At 45.0% G+C, this 16,036-nt stretch overlaps 1 protein-coding gene across 1 annotated transcript in view; it reads left to right on the top strand.

Moving 5' to 3' along the window:
- Positions 1 to 5,944: 5,944 nt before the first annotated feature.
- Positions 5,945 to 16,036, top strand: part of LOC127440911 (histamine H3 receptor) — a 46,018-nt gene continuing 35,926 nt past the window's right edge. The window contains exon 1 of the mRNA XM_051698011.1: positions 5,945 to 6,191. Coding sequence (XP_051553971.1) covers positions 5,945 to 6,191 — 247 coding nt within the window. The remainder of the gene's footprint in view (positions 6,192 to 16,036) is intronic.

Genomic DNA, 16,036 nt, shown 5'->3' with positions numbered 1-16,036 from the left:
ATGCTGAGCTGTAGTCTACAAACAGCATTCTCACATATGTGTTCCTTTTTTTCAGGTGGGAGAGAGCAGTGTGTAGTGTAGATGCAATGGCATCATCAGCGGAGTGGTTGTCAGATGGGGGTCAGAGCAACACGACGCCAGTCATTTAAGAAAGTGATTTTGGATTGCTTTGGTACAGGCACAATGGTGGATGTTTTAAAGCATGTTGGGACCACAGACAAGGAGAGGGAAAGGTTACAAATGTCCATAAAAACACCAGCCAGTTGGTTCGCGCACGCTCTGATGACGTGGTCCGGAATGCCGTCTGGACTCACGGCTTTACGGATATTCACCCATCGGAAGGATCGGGTTACATCCGCTGCAGAGACGGAGAGTGAACTAACCTCTGTAGCTTCGGCTGCGGGAGCTCTCTCCATGAGGGCGGTGTTATTTCCCTCGAAACGAGCATAAAAATATTTTGCTCATCTGGCAGAGAGGCAGCGGTGGTGTTTAATAGTTTCATGGTTTTATGTGTTTTTGTTCGGGTTTTGTGTTAATTTCTTTTATTTTGGAAGTTTAGTTCCTGTTTTATAGTCTTGTTCCATGTCACGTTATTTCCTGTTTCCCTGCCAGGCCATGTGATTCCCTGTTTCATGTCATGTGGTCCCCTGGTCATGTGATTTCATGTTTCCCTCCATGTTTATGTATCTTGCTTTCATTGGTTTATTGTCTTGTTACCTTGTTATCAGTTCTGTCTTGTCATTGGTTATCATTGTCATGTTTCTCCCTTGTCCATGTATTTAAGCCTCATGTTTGCCATTGTCAGGTATTGTAAGTGTAACATTGTTGGTTTGGTCAAGTCAAGTCACGTCTATTCTAGTCTAGTCTAGTCTAGTTTAGTTTAGTCACGTTTATGTTTATGTTTTGTTTCACATTTGGATTTACAGTTGTTGGATTTAACTTATGTAAATAAACTGCACCTGGGTTCTAAATTCATCATCATCCCCTGGGTTCTAACTTCATCAAAATACCCTGAATGTTACCTCAGTTTTTGGAACCGAAAGTTAAGGTTATCTGCTTACTCTGAGTAAATTGTAAGTCGCTAACAGAGGTGGGTAGAGTAGCCAAAATCTGTACTCAAATAAAAGTACAATTACTTAAAAAAATAAATAAATAAATAAATAAATAAAATTTTTACAAATGACATAATGGACATTAACTCCCCTATATTCCATTACATAATACACATTTAACATGTATTACAGTATTTTTATTATTATTATTAATAATTCTATCGTCATTCACCATCATGTTGTTCCAAACCCGTATGACTTTCTTTCTTCCATGCAACACAATAAGTAGATATTAGACAGAATGTTAGCCTAAGTCACCATTTACTTTCAGTGAATATGTTTTTTTTGTTTTTTTCATATTTTGAAAGTGAATGGTGACTGAGACTGTCAGTCTCTAACATTCTGTCTAACATCTTTTGTGTTCCACAGAATACAGAAGGTCACATGGGTTTGGAACACCATGAGGGTAGGGAAATGATGACAGAATATTAAATTATGGCTTAGCTATCACTTTAAAGGTATAGTTCACCCAAAAATGAAAATTCTCTCATCATTTACTTACCCTCATGCCATCCCAGATACGTATGACTTCCTTTCTTCTGCAAAACACAAAATATGATTTTTAGAAGAATATTTCACCTCTGTAGGTCAGTACAATGCAAGTGAATGGGTGCCAAAATTTTGATGCTCTAAAAAGCAAATAAAGGAATCATAAAAGTAATCCATATGACTCCAGTAGTTAAATCCATATCTTCAGAAGTGATACGATATGTGTGGGTGAGAAACAGATCAATATTTGTCATTTTTTGCTAGACATTCTTCTCCCAGCCCAGTAGGAGTAGCTGCGATATTTTCCAGTATCCCCGCAAGAGTAAATGCATAAATACTGCTCATGACATGCGCGACACAGGACAAAGCGCACTGATATATTGCTGCCCTGATTTAAAAATGTACACTTAAAAACTGATGTCTCAAGAGCCCATATTTACAGAATCACCCTGAAAATGACCATCACCATGTCACAGAAAAACCTGCGTTATCATTAGAGCCACAACTTACCTCAGAGTGCTGCCATAAGCTGGAGCTTCAGTTTTAATCTTGAAACATCCGCTTGACTTGGTGTTAAATTCAGACACTGCATGACAAAACTTTTCTTCTTTCACTGTGCGGAGTGAAGAAAGTGTTTAACTTTGAAGAGCTTGATGCTGCAGCAGTGATGGACTCGGCTTGAGGGACTCAGCTGCGTGAACTTCCGCTGTCGTAAAAGTCCCATTCGATAATCTCTAAATAAACTACACAATAATTAACATATGTACAGGAACACCGCCCACTGTAACGAAGTAAAAAGTTAATTTTTCATTAGAAATTTACTTGAGTGAGAGTTAAAAGTACCCATTTTTAAACCTACTCTAAAAGTATTTTTTTTTTTCAAAAAGTTACTCAAGTAAATGTAACAGAGTAAATGTAGCACATTACTACCCACCTCTGGTCACTAAACCTGCTTTCTGGAACACCCCGTTCACCCAGGGTTTATTTTGTGATAATGACCTGCTAACTTTGTGTTATCCCTTACTTACTGCTCAAGTGATAACTATTTTTTGCTGATGCAATTTCAACTTCAGTGGTTATATACAGTTGAATGTGGTGTATGAAGACAACAAGACAGCACAAAAAAGGACAACTCCAATATCCTTTTGGCTTGTTCTCACCACTTCCATCTGGAAGAAGACTCATGAGCTTCCAAACAAGATCTGCATGACTGAAGAACAGCTTTATTATCACTGGTTACTGGTTTATTAGCACTTAATAGTATTGCCTGACATCTCCATGTGGCTACTCCCCAATCAGCCAAAAAGATTGAACTGGGAAAACATTGGTCCCCTAAGCCTGCTTCATTCCTCAGTGGGGATTAAAGCTACTAATGGACCTTCATTTCTGTTTATGTGAAAACTGAGTACTGTTTCTGAGTTTTTTTTTGCACACTTGCACTAATGTATATACTGCCCATTTTATACTACACTTCTCTCTTTGTCAGTCAGTGATTCGTTAAAGGGATAGTTCACCCAAACATGAAAATTATCTCATTATTTATTCATCCTCATGCCTTCCCAGATGTGTATAACTTTCTGTCTTCTGCAGAACACAAAGGAAGATTTTTAGAAGAATATCTCAGCTTTGTTGGTTCATTCAATGCAAGTGAATGGTGGCCAGAACTTTGAAGGTCCAAATATCACATAATGGCATTATAAAAGTAATCCATACAACTCCAGTGGTTTAATCAATGTCTTCTGAAGCGATCCAATCAGTTTAAATATAACTCCTTTTTAAATATAACTCCTTTTTCAATACAAATCTTGATTGGAGGATTTCAAGCTCGATTATGCTTCCTATAGTGCCATTTAGTGCTCTGCGCTGTGCACACGTCAAGCACTAGGAAGTGTTATCAAGCTTGAAATCATGATCGCCAAGGAGACTGCTCTGATGGCCCGTACAAAGGTGCCTCAGTTTGTTCCTTGGAGGCAGCAGATGTCCTTAACTCCGCCCTCACCCTAATTCTGACCATAAGGAGCCTGTAAGTCTGAGTAGCCTGCCAGGAACAATGCATGGCACCTTTCACCCATCGCGTATCAGACGTTAATACAATGGTACTTTAATGTACAATTACCATATTTATGTACTATTCTGTATTTACATAGTTCCTCAAAGTAATTCAAATAATACTGTGCTACTACCATTTTGATATTTGTTTACAATATTCATATACATTGTATTTACTTGGTGCTTCAAGGTAATTCAAAGAATACCATGGTACTGACATTGATAAATGATTACCATATTCATAGACCATTATTGACATGGTGCTCGCAGGTAATGGTATGTGCAAAAAAACAAAACATGGTAATGCCATGGTACTTTTTTTTAATGTGTTTTTGTGTAGGCTAAAAACTGTTTTGATACTTTTTTGGTTGGAAAATGTCTATACCTGCAGTAGTCAAGCTGCACACGTTGAACTTCAAAAATACCTTCTTAATCACTGGCAAACTATATGACACATTAGCATGTTTGTTTCCATTGATCGTAGATAATTATCCACTGCAACCAGCGTTATCTTTATTTTCCGTGTTTTAAAGTATTCTGTAATTGTATGGGCGAGTGAGAGCCACTCCAAATGATTTAGCAGCGCGAGAGCTTTCTGAGTCATTCAGATTGAATCGCGAACCGAATCAGACCACCTGGCCATCACAAGTGACCAATTCATTGTAAAGAATTGATTCAAATGAGCAAATATATTTGTGAATTGGACATTTTTAGTTCTGATTCAAAACTGCCGACAGTAAACACCATCTACACAGCGGTGTAGCTTTTGTCAACGTTGTGTCGATACCTAATCAAAAATATACAGTAATTATACAGAAAAGTATAAAAAAATAATATAATAAAGTATAAGTATATAATATAATAAGTATAATAAAAGAATCATCACTGAAAAGCTACTTGATTTAAAAACTAGCGAAGCAACCACCTCACTATTGAGAAATTTAGTTAAGCTAATAGGTTCGTCATTTGTAGCGATGCTACTACCCATCACTGCGTCTAACACATCTCATCTGTGTTTATGATAAACATAACACAACATAAACACTGCACAAACTTGTTGTCACTCCAGGTTATGTCAACAGGTAAGAATTACTTTCTTGTAACAGGATACCACAATGGCTGTTAAACATTATGATGAATGAATTAATGAATTAATGAATGTTACACTTATTTAGCGCTTTTTTGACATTACACTCAAAGTGCTTTACATTGACCAGGGGACTCTCCTCAACCACCACCAGTGTGCAGCATCCACCTGGATGATGCAACGGCAACCATAGTGTGCCAGTACGCTCACCACACACCAGCTGTTTGTGGAGAAGAGAGAGTAGAGTGACAGAGCCAATTAATGGATGGGGATTATTGTTTCAACCACAGATGTCGCTAGAGAGCAAAGTTCCATAGTGCAGCTTTAATTGTTCTTTTGTCATACTTGCATTTTTATATTTGTATCTGTTTTTCAGTCTTCATTTTTTCTTGTTCATTGTTTTGTTTCATTGTTGGCAAAAACTTTGGCATTACTGTAAACTTAGCTGATACAATTACTTTGCACTGTTACTGTGTTAGGCCATTTTACATTAAATATATTTTATTATTATTATTATTATTATTATTATTATTATTATTATTATTATTATTATTTTATCTGCCTTCAGGGACAAATCTCAAGTTCTTCAGTAAGACCAGCAGCACCAGTGCAGATCCTGGTAATGCATAGAAAGCTAAAGCAGGCACACGTGCAAACCCTAGTAATCTGCAGCCTTTCCTTTTTCATTTTATTTAGTGAAATTTGGCACCTTGTATAGGCTACCGTTGGTTTATTGTCACTATGAAAAGTAATAAATACTAATGTTCCTTAAAACTGTTTAAAATGAATTGCTTACCACGAAACTGCTCTGTGAGACAGGCTTAAGTCGTGGGGGGATCGTTTTGGGGGTTACGGAAACACTGACAGGGACCCCACACAAAGTATTGCTTAGGGCCAATAAAAGGCTAGGACTGGCACAGGTAAATGTGTAGTTGCGATCCTGCTGCCCTGCACTTCTTAAATAGGTTAACTTGATTTACTGTATATGTGGACTTGATTTACTTTACTGATAATTAATGTTTAATTACAAATCGCCCTGACGCGCAGCAGCGGGTGCGGACTGCAACTGGAGTGGGCGAGGGGCGTCAACTTCAGCGGCGAGACACTTACTAGAGGAATTCATATGAACCTTCATGCGACACATGAAACAGACAACAGACAACAGACAACAAGCAACTAAAGCCGGTGGAAGCCCTCTTTTCTCTCGATGGGTAACCATCACTGGGATCCCAACATGACCCGTGAGCACACAGTCAGTAACTGGACCGCCGTGAGGAGAGATGCGGGCTTCGCGGGTCCGGTGCTCGCGGTGCTCACGCTCGTGATGGTCCTATTGATCGCGGTGATCGTGTGTGGAAACGCGCTGGTCATCGTCGCCTTCAAGATGGACAAGAGTTTGCGCAAACAGAGCAATTATTTCCTACTAAACCTGGCCATCTCAGACTTTCTCGTTGGTAAGTGTTCAGAGAATTTACAGATGGTTTTTCTTTTGCCTGAAAACGAACTAAATAATAATCTCAAAGGGTTTGTGTATGTTTGCATGCTGATGACGTTTTAATTATAAAGCTGAAATATGTCTTATGGACTTGTATTCAGTATAACAACAACACTGAATTAAACAAGACTGAATTAAATTGTACTTTGTTTTCTTTTTAAATAAATATGAATTGGATTATAATATTATTACCACCCACTTAGTGTATTAGACAAGAATAATATCATGACTAGCGATTTCAGATGAAATAATTATTAGTAATTTAATAATTAGTCGGCTAAGTTTAGTTACATTTCAAGTCTTATACTTAATAGCTTTCAGTAAAAGTAGCCTATTCTTATACAAGCATTTTGATTAAAAAAAAAAAAAACATTACCGTCTGCTATTACATTTTTCTTTTTTTAAAGAAAAAAAATACTACAATAAAAAATATGAACATTTTTGTGGGCGGTTTTATGGTATTTAGACCTTATTTAACTCTAAATGACTAAATGACAACATTCATTTTCATATAAAACAAGCACATTTTATTTTATCTTCAAAAAAATCCTTGATTTCAGTAAATTAAAAGTGTGTCAAAACATCGAAATATGTCATGCATTGGGGGTCTCTGGTGACATCTGCTGGAAAATTATTATTAATAATAATAATAATAATAATAATAATAATAATTACATGAAATAACAAATGTGGCAAAGAGATGGATCTATGCATTGGCTGATCTCTACATTATAAGCCAATGTTGTAACAAACATAATTTCTAGATATTATCACAAGTAAGGCAGTGGATATATATTTAGACATGATAAAAAAACTGTTATTTGTCAAATTGTAACATTTTTTCTAAACCACTTGTGTTGAAGTGTCAGATTTTGCAATGATGCTCCAATATGCTTTCAAACCTGACCATGCTGCCAGAGTCAAATATGATTGTGTTACAAAGAAAATACAGAGTCATTATTTTGTTTCCTGTCATTTATATCAAACATCAAAATTCTAACACAAACTTTGGCACACAGGGGCCATACTTAGACTTTGACCTGTGCGGTATATACACCAATCAGCCACAATATTAAAACCACCTGCCTAATATTGTGTAGGTCCCCCTCGTGCCGCCAAAAAAGTGCCAACTCGCATCTCAGAATAGCATTCTGAGATGCTATTTTTGGAACAAAAGGGTGTTTCCGTCCACAGAACTGCCCCTCACTGGATGTTTATTTATTTTTTGGCAACATTCAGAGTAAATTCTAGAGACTGTTGTGTGTGAAAATCAGAGGAGATCAGCAGTTACAGAAATGCTCAAACCAGTCCGTCTGGCACGAGGGGGACCTACACAATATTAGGCAGGTGGTTTTTTTATATTGTGGCTGATCAGTGTATATAGACAGGTTTGTCTACACTTGTGAGGGCCAAATGTTCTCATCAGTAAAAAAAAGAAAAAGCTCTTAATTGGGTCAGATGATGTTGATCTTCAAATTATAATTAGCCTGATATGAAATCAGTGGATGTCAATGAGAGATTGCTAATATAATCAAACAAACCTGTATGTGTGTGTGGGTGGGTGTGTGTGTGCATGTGTGTGTTTTCTGCATTGTGTCTGATTTATTTATTTTTAATTGACAAATAATAAAAAAAATCTCTGTATTTTAGTGTTTCCCAAAACACCACAAGGGTTTAGATAGCTAGTGGTGGAAAAGGTTACCAATTTTATCAAAGAAAAAATGGGTCAAAAATGACCTGAACACCACATAAGGGTTAAAAGAGGGATCTGAGCGGTCTGTATTTTAAACACTTTATGTAACATCTGTTCGTGTGTGCATGTAGCTATCGAAATTGATACACTGCATTGAAAGTGCTTAATACAATCAACAAATACACACAGGGCATTTGGTCTCTGATTTAAATTTAGCTTCTAAATCAATGCACAGATAAATGCCAAACTCTTTGTACTTGCACCCTGCATCGAAAATAATGTTCCCTATCTGTCACTCACTCGACGTTGTGTCGATGTAGTGACACTATGGGTCACTCTTGGGAGCCCGAGACACCTCAGGTCTTTGATAAAAAGCCAATGAAAATTTGCATGCCACTCCCCCGGACATATGGGTATGCAACCACTCATTCAGATTTTCTCTTCGGAGCCGAACGGTCATGCTCACTGAGCTGAATTCTCACGACTGTTCATTCACCTCTGTTGGATCTGATGGCGCATTTCAGCGGCTTATCCCTCCTCTGCACTGGTGCACTGCAGAGAACGCCCCTGGGTGCTTCGGCAGAAAAAAGAGAGTATATTTTCCTGAAAGAGTATATTTCTCTAAAAGAGCGGCACACACGGAACGCCTTTTTAAAGATGCGTCTTTTTCCGATTGTGTGTTATTCCTGGTTGCGGTCCTTACCTCTCAACTTCAGACGGTCACGATCGCTGTCTTTCATGTCTGGGCGCAACACAGACGGAGGCAGCGTTCGTGGATGGTTCATGTTCTCACTGCGAGAACATGACCATGGCAACATTGCGGTCGCGGCTTGCTTTCATGAGAAAGCAAGCCACCCCAGCGGCTCCCCTCCTCGGTCCTTCTACCTACGGGTTTGAGGCCAGCGCGGCTAGCACTGGGGGCGATTTGGGGACCCCAATGGGACCGCCTCCACTGGGTATCCCCCCGCGGACCTCCCATTCCCCAGCACGCTCGTCTGCCCCGATCGGGCTTCCGGATGAGTCCACCGGTTCGTCTCACAGCGAGTTTGACCTCTTGTTCGGAGCCCGCGAAGCTGATAAGCTCTCGAGTGCAGCATCGGAGGGCAGGCTTGTCCAGTTGAATGCAGAAGCCTCAGCTGGGCTCCCCCCTTCGGGGACGATTGCCCAGTCGCAGGCTGATGCAGAGATGACGGACATGATTTCCCGGACGGCCGCGAGCATCGGGCTAGAGTGGAACCCTCTGCTTTCCCCTGAACCCTCGCGGCTCGATGATTGGTTCCTGGGCTCGCGGCGCCGCTCAAAGGCGCTGCTCAAAGGCCCCGCTCCAGTGCCTTTCTTCCCGGAAGAGCACGAGGAGCTGACAAAATCGTGGGAGGCACCTTTTACTGCCCGGTCCCGATTTCTCAGTTCCCCCACCCTCACTACCCTCGATGGTGGGGCGGCCAGGGGCTATAAGGCAATTCCCCCAGTGGATAAGGTTGTCGTGGTGCACCTATGCCCGCAGAGCGCTGCCACCTGGCACGTCGTCCCTGACGGTCAAAGCCTACAGCGCTGCTGGACAAGCTGCCTCTGCCCTGCATGCCATGGCTCTCCTGCAGGTCCTAAAAGAACTGCACGAGGGTAGCTCCACCCCAGATCTGATGCAGGAACTTTGCTCAGCAGTTCTCGATGGTGAAGCAGCAGACCGAGGCTATCCGGCATATCCTGCCCCGGCGCGGCTCAAGATCCCGCACCCCGTCTGCTCGTCGCCAAGTGCGTCTCCATGCGGTGACTGCACCGGCTCTGCCGCAGCCCGCCCCTTCGGCCTGGCCCCGGTGTGGAGCCCACCGCAGGAAGCAGATGCCACCCGTCTCATGGCCGGCCGCCAAGAACCCACGAAAGGCTTCAAATCGCCCCTGAGACGGGTGACCCAGGGTCGACAAAACCCACTGCCCTGGAGCTGGTAAGAAGACCACTCTGGGCTGGGTGGAGGATCTTTTGTTGCCTTTTCATTTGATTTCGTCGCATGCCCAAGTGGCTGCGGTACCTAACAGTTCAGCAAAAGAGCAGTTTCCTCCTTCCCTGGGTCACATACCCAGTGTGCACGGTCGTCATCACGACCACCGTCCACCTTTTTTCCCTTGCAGGATTGACGCTCCAGCGGCGGTCTCTCCGCCCCTGCATGCCCAGCTGTGGCACACATCCGCCCCCGATGTGACAGTCTCCACGGGTTGCGAGGACAGGCCTCTTCCTCCCCGTCCCAGGCTGTTCCGGGGGTGGTCACAAGGAGCCAGGTAAGTGCGTCGATGTCCCTAGACTCAGCACGGCCATGACAGCGTGTGTACTTTCACGTCTCGATTCTACCTCGACACAGACCCTTCCTGCGGTTTGCATTTGAGGGTCAGGCGTATCAGTATAAGGTCCTCCCTTTCGGCCTGTCCTTGTCCGCTCAAGTCTACATGAAGGTCGCAGAGGCAGCTCTTGCCCCGTTAAGGGAAGTGGGCATTCGCATTCTCAACTATCTCGACGATTGGCTAATCCTAGCTCACTCTCGGGACATGTTGTGTGCACACAGGGACTTGGTGCTCTCGCACCTCAGCCGATTAGGGCTTCGGGTCAACTGGGAAAAGAGCAAGCTCCTCCCGGTTCAGAGCATCTCTTTTCTCGGTTTGGAGTTGGACTCAGTCTCATTGACAGTGTGCCTCACGAACGAGCATGCACAGTCGATGCTGACCTGTTTGAAGGCGTTCAAACAGAAAACAGCGGTTCCATTGAAAATCTTTCAGAGGCTCCTGGGGCATATGGCATCCTCAGCGGTGGCCACCCCGCTCGGGTTGATGCATATGAGACCGCTTCAGCACTGGCTTCAGACTCGAGTCCCGAGATGGGCATGGCGCCGCTGGACACATCGTGTGGCCATCACGCTGGTCTGTCACCGTCTTTTCAGCCCTTGGACCGACCTCTCATTTCTACGGGCAGGTGTTCCCCTAGAACAGGTCTCCAGGCACGTCGTGGTCATGACAGACGCCTCCAAAACAGGCTGGGGCGCTGTTTGCAATGGGCATTGAAGGTGTACGTTGCTGCTATACCACGACACAGTGGACGGTAAGTCCTTAGGGAAGCACGACCTGATCATCAGGTTCCTGAGAGGTGCCAGGAGGCTGAACCCCTCCAGACCATGCCTCGTTCCCTCATGGGACCTCTCTGTAGTTCTTAAGGGTCTACAGAGAGCCCCCTTTGAGCCTTTGCAGTCAGCTGAGCTTAAGGCACTCTCTTTGAAGACTGCCCTCCTGACTGTGCTCACTTCCATCAAGAGGGTAGGAGACATGCAAGCGTTCTCTGTCAGCGAAAAGTGCCTGGAGTTCGGTCCGGGCTACTCTCACGTGATCTTGAGACCCCGAGCGGTCTATGTGCCCAAGGTTCCCACGACCCTTTTTAGGGACCAGGTGTTGAACCTGCGAGCGCTGCCCCAGGAGGAGGCAGACCCAGCCCTGTCGTTGCTGTGTCCAGTGCGCACTTTACACATCTATTTTGATTGCATAAAAAGCTTTAGGATCTCTGAGCAGTTCTTTGTCTGCTTTGGTGCATAGCGGAAAGGAAGCGCTGTCTCCAAGCAGAGGATCACCCACTGGCTCATTGACACCATAGCTATGGCATATCACGCCCAGGACGTGCTGCCCCCGGTAGGGCTATGAGCCCATTCTACCAGGGGTGTAGCGGCCTCCTGGGCCCTGGCCAGGGGTGCCTCTCTAACAGACATTTGCAGAGCAGCAGGCTGGGCAACACCCAATACCTTTGCAAGGTTCTACAACCTCCGGGTGGAACCGGTTACGTCCCAGGTAGTGGCATGCAATACAATTGGATAAGCCCGGGATAGCCAGCCGGGTGTATCACTTGCACATAGCGCCTTTCACCTCCTCTGAGCTGAACACGTGCACCATTAATTCCCAGTAGTGTTCACAAACTATGTTCCCTGGTTGACTTCCACCGAGCCCTGTGGCAGTCAAGTGTTCAGAGAGACTCACTGCCGGCCCAGTACACATGCTAACTAAGAGCCCTGTTCTGGGGTAGATGCTCCGCATGTGGCGGTTCCCTGTAAGGTAACCCCATGTGATGTATATCTTCTGCTAATTCGTTTCCCTGTTGGCAAACTGTGTCTTCCTTGGGCAGACCGCCCTCTGCCACAGTCTCCATGTTTGTAGTAACTCCTCCCCCATTTGGTAGGATCTACCATGAGACTTCTCCACATGGTTGGCAAGACCATGTGATGTATTTTCCACTTAAATATCCCCCCCCCTCTCTTTGGGTGAGGTGTGGTCTCTGTGGTGTCCTCCCCTTGGGAGGGACACCACCCAACTAGACCTGGCAGCCCAGTTGGATAATCCCCCTTGTTTTTTAGGGAGTGGAAAAAAAGAAGGGGAAAAGAGGCCACGACTGGGCTAGCCTGTCTCTATCTTTTGGGTAGTCGACTTGTCCCCAAAGGGCCATTTGACACTCATAACTATGTTGGGGGAGGTTACGTATCGGCCTGGTGTGCTGGCTACGAGGCACACAGTTGTCTGCCCGTCACACACCGCCAGTTTACGTAACGTTTAAGTTGCGGCATCTGATGCAGGAACGTCAAGTGAGTGACAGACAGGGAACGTCCTGGTTACTTGCGTAACCTCCGTTCCCTGATGGAGGGAATGAGACGTTGTGTCCCTCCTGCCACAACACTGAACTACCCACTGAAATGGCCGGACCTGTTTTCGGCTCCTCAGCATAAAACCTGAATGAGTGGTTGCATATCAGCCCCTTTTATGTCCAGGGGAGTGGCATGCAAATACCACTCGCCAATTTTCATTGGCCTTTTATCAAAGACTAGAGGTGTCTCGGGCTCCCAAGAGTGACCCCTAGTGTCACTACATCGACACAACATCTTGTTCCCTCCATCAGGGAATGGAGGTTACGCAAGTAACCAGGACGTTTTCAAATAAGCCCTCATTCACTTGTCCATAATTCTAGACACTTTTCTGTAAAAACACGTTGCAAACATTTTAGAGATTGTGGAGGTGAGGTTGAGTGTTCGTCTGGAGAGAGTGGAAGCAGTAAGGGTTTTCACCTGAGATGAATTGCTGGTAATTACTGTTTCTATGTTCGCAGTGAGAGACAAGGGGAAATAAAAGGTGTCCAGTCCCTAGAGTGAGAAAGAAAGCTGAGCCTGCACGTGTGTGTGTCAGTGCAGTCAACATTTGAGTTTGAAGCTTTTGAGTAAAATAAAATAAAAATTACCTTTGAGTTATATTTGCCGTCTCTCCCTTCCTCTTTTCACCACTAACGAACTTTGTGTCACTGGTGCCAAACCCAGGATAAGAGGAAGAATGATACGTTGTCATGGAGTCGTAGCCGCTGGAGGAAGTTTTCTGGTCCTTCGCCAGCATCCACCAATTCCCAACACCAGGCCCTCATGGATCTTCAGAGATAGCAGCAACAGCGTTTTGTGGTACTCCTTCGCCCAGGAGGATGACCGACGGGTGCTGCAGAGCTTAGGTGGAGGGGGCGGCCACTACATCCCCGGCAGCAGTGCACCCCCATGTGTTGCTCAACAAGATGGGGCCTCAAGATGATCCGGAGGCATAACTTGAGCTCTTCGAGCACACCGCCGAAGCTCTGAAGGGGCCACAGGAACAGTGGGTGGTGCATCTTCTGCCGCTGCTGACTGGGGAAGCCCAGATCGTGGCACAACAGCTTCCGGTCACCAACCTCCTGGACTACTCTGTGCTAAAAAAGTCCATCTTGCAATGGGTCGGCCGCAGCCAAGAAGAACACTGCCAGTACTTCCGCTCCTTGATGCTGAGCGAGGTTGGCCACCCATTTGCCTTTGCCCAGCAGCTCCGTGACGCCTGCCGACAGTGGGTGCTGGCTAAGGAGGACAGTGACGCAGATGATGTCATCAACCTGGTGGTGTTGGAGCAGTTTGTCTGGTTGCTGAAGGGGACAGCCGAGTGGGCCCAGTGCCACCGACCAGCATTGCTGGATGAAACGGTCCAGCTGGCGGAAGATCAACTGGTAGCGTGTCTGGGGGCCGGTGCACCCCACGCCCTTTCTCCCATTAATGTCTCCTCCCCTGTGCCCCCCTTCCTTCTGTCCTGTTCCATTTCCCCAGAAATGGGGGAACATTCCCCAAGACCGGCTCATCATAATCCGATGGCAGCTCACTTGGGACAGGGGAAAACACTAAGCTGTCTCATGGCCCGTTTCCATTGGCCAGGCATTCATGGGAATGTTCGCCAGTGGTGTGTGGCATGCCGTGAATGTCAGCTGGTCAATCCGCTGGCCACTCCAAAAGCACCATTGCGCCCCCTTTCATTGCTCAATGTTCCTTTCGAACGAATTGGCATGGACTTCGTCTGGCCATTAAAATGGCCTGGTGGATTATGTAACATGAAATCTGGAAGCAGTACTGCTGTGCAACATCTCATCAAGTATTGATGCGGAGGCACTCTTCAAAATGATCTCCCGAATGGGGATTCTAAAATAAATCCTCACTGATCAGGGCACAACTTTTGTGTCATGTACACTATGCGAACTTTACGAATTACTGGGTTCCCTTCTCCAACAAACCCTGTCTCTCCCCTCTCTTCATCCCAGGTGAAGGAGTCCGCTTCCACGAGTGTGGGCGGGAGGCTTGGGCTGGTCTGCTGGAGTTGCGGGGAGCCGGGTCATGTCCGAGAGCAGTACCCGGTAATGGAGGTGGGGGCCTTGATTCGGATGCCCGACACCCCACAGTGCCCCGTTTTGAACCAAGCATTGATGAATGGAGGATTGATTACAACCTGAATCTACCAAAGGTTGGTATGCACTCCCCTTAATACTCACGAGTATTTAGTACATCCCTGCTCGATCAGAGGCATCTGATGCAGCACGCAGGCATCACTTTGTGTCAGTCCTGGTGGATTACACAACACGATATCCGGAAACAGTGCCGCTGTGCAACATCTCAGCACATAGTGTTGCGGAGGCACTCTTCAAAATTATCTCCCGAGTGGGAATTCCAAAAGAAATCCTCACTGACCAGGGCACTACTTTTATTTCACGTACACTACACGAACTGTAAGAATTACTGGGGGTTAAATCGATTCAGACAAGTGAGTACCTCCCACAAAAGGATGGCTTGGTTGAACAATTTAATCAGACCTTAAAAAATATGATTCATAAGTTTGTGCACGAAGATGCTCGGAATTGGGATAAGAGGCTCAATCCCCTGTTATTTGCAGTATGAGAGGTCCTGCAAGCTTCCATGGCATTGTCCCAATTTGAATTGTTGTATGGGTGTAAGCCTCGTGGTGTGTTAGACATCATGAAGGAAAATTGGGAGGAGGGACCTTCACAGAGTAAAAATGAAATTCAATATGTTCTTGACCTGAGATCAAAACTCCACACATTGGGGTGTCTACCACATGAGAATTTGCTACAGGCACAAGAACGTCAGTCCCGGCTGTATAGCAGGGGAGATAAAGTCCTTGTATTGCTGCCCACATCGAGCTCAAAATTACTTGCGAAGTGGCAGGGGCCCTTTGAGGTCACACTGCATGTTGGGGAAGTCGACTGAGGTGGTCCACAGGCCGGGGCCACAGTTGGCTGTCGCGGACTTCCTCTCCAGAATGCGGGGGGGGGGGGTGGTTGGAGTAAGCAGACCGGACAGTTCCCCGTTCCCCCTGCGTCGGTTGGTGAGGGTATGTGGAGGTGAGTGCGTGGTCAAGCGGTCGTCTGGGGAGAGATGGAGCAGTATGGGTTTTCACCTGAGATGAATTGCTGGTAATTACTTTTTCTATGCTTGCAGCGAGAGACGGAGGAAATAAAAGGTGCCCAGTCAATAGAGTGAGAGAGAGAGCTGAGATTGCATGTGTGTGTGTGTGTGCCAACATTTGAGTTTGAAGCTTTTGAGTGAAAGAAAATAAAAATGACCTTTCAGTTGGATTCGCTGTCTCCCGCTTCCTCCTTTCCCCACTAACGAACTTTGTGACTAGAGCCCGGGATTAAAATATGGGATTTTTGAGAAAGATACCGATTTTAGAGAGGGAAAATTCACAGATTACCGATATGGTGGCCGAATAAAAGTTAATTTTTGAGCTAGAATGAAAACAGACCTT

This window comes from Myxocyprinus asiaticus, chromosome 5 (genome assembly GCF_019703515.2).
Source record: "Myxocyprinus asiaticus isolate MX2 ecotype Aquarium Trade chromosome 5, UBuf_Myxa_2, whole genome shotgun sequence".
Lineage (NCBI taxonomy): Eukaryota > Metazoa > Chordata > Actinopteri > Cypriniformes > Catostomidae > Myxocyprinus > Myxocyprinus asiaticus.
Note: the sequence above shows the minus strand (reverse complement) of the source record. Positions and strands in the feature narration are given on the sequence as shown.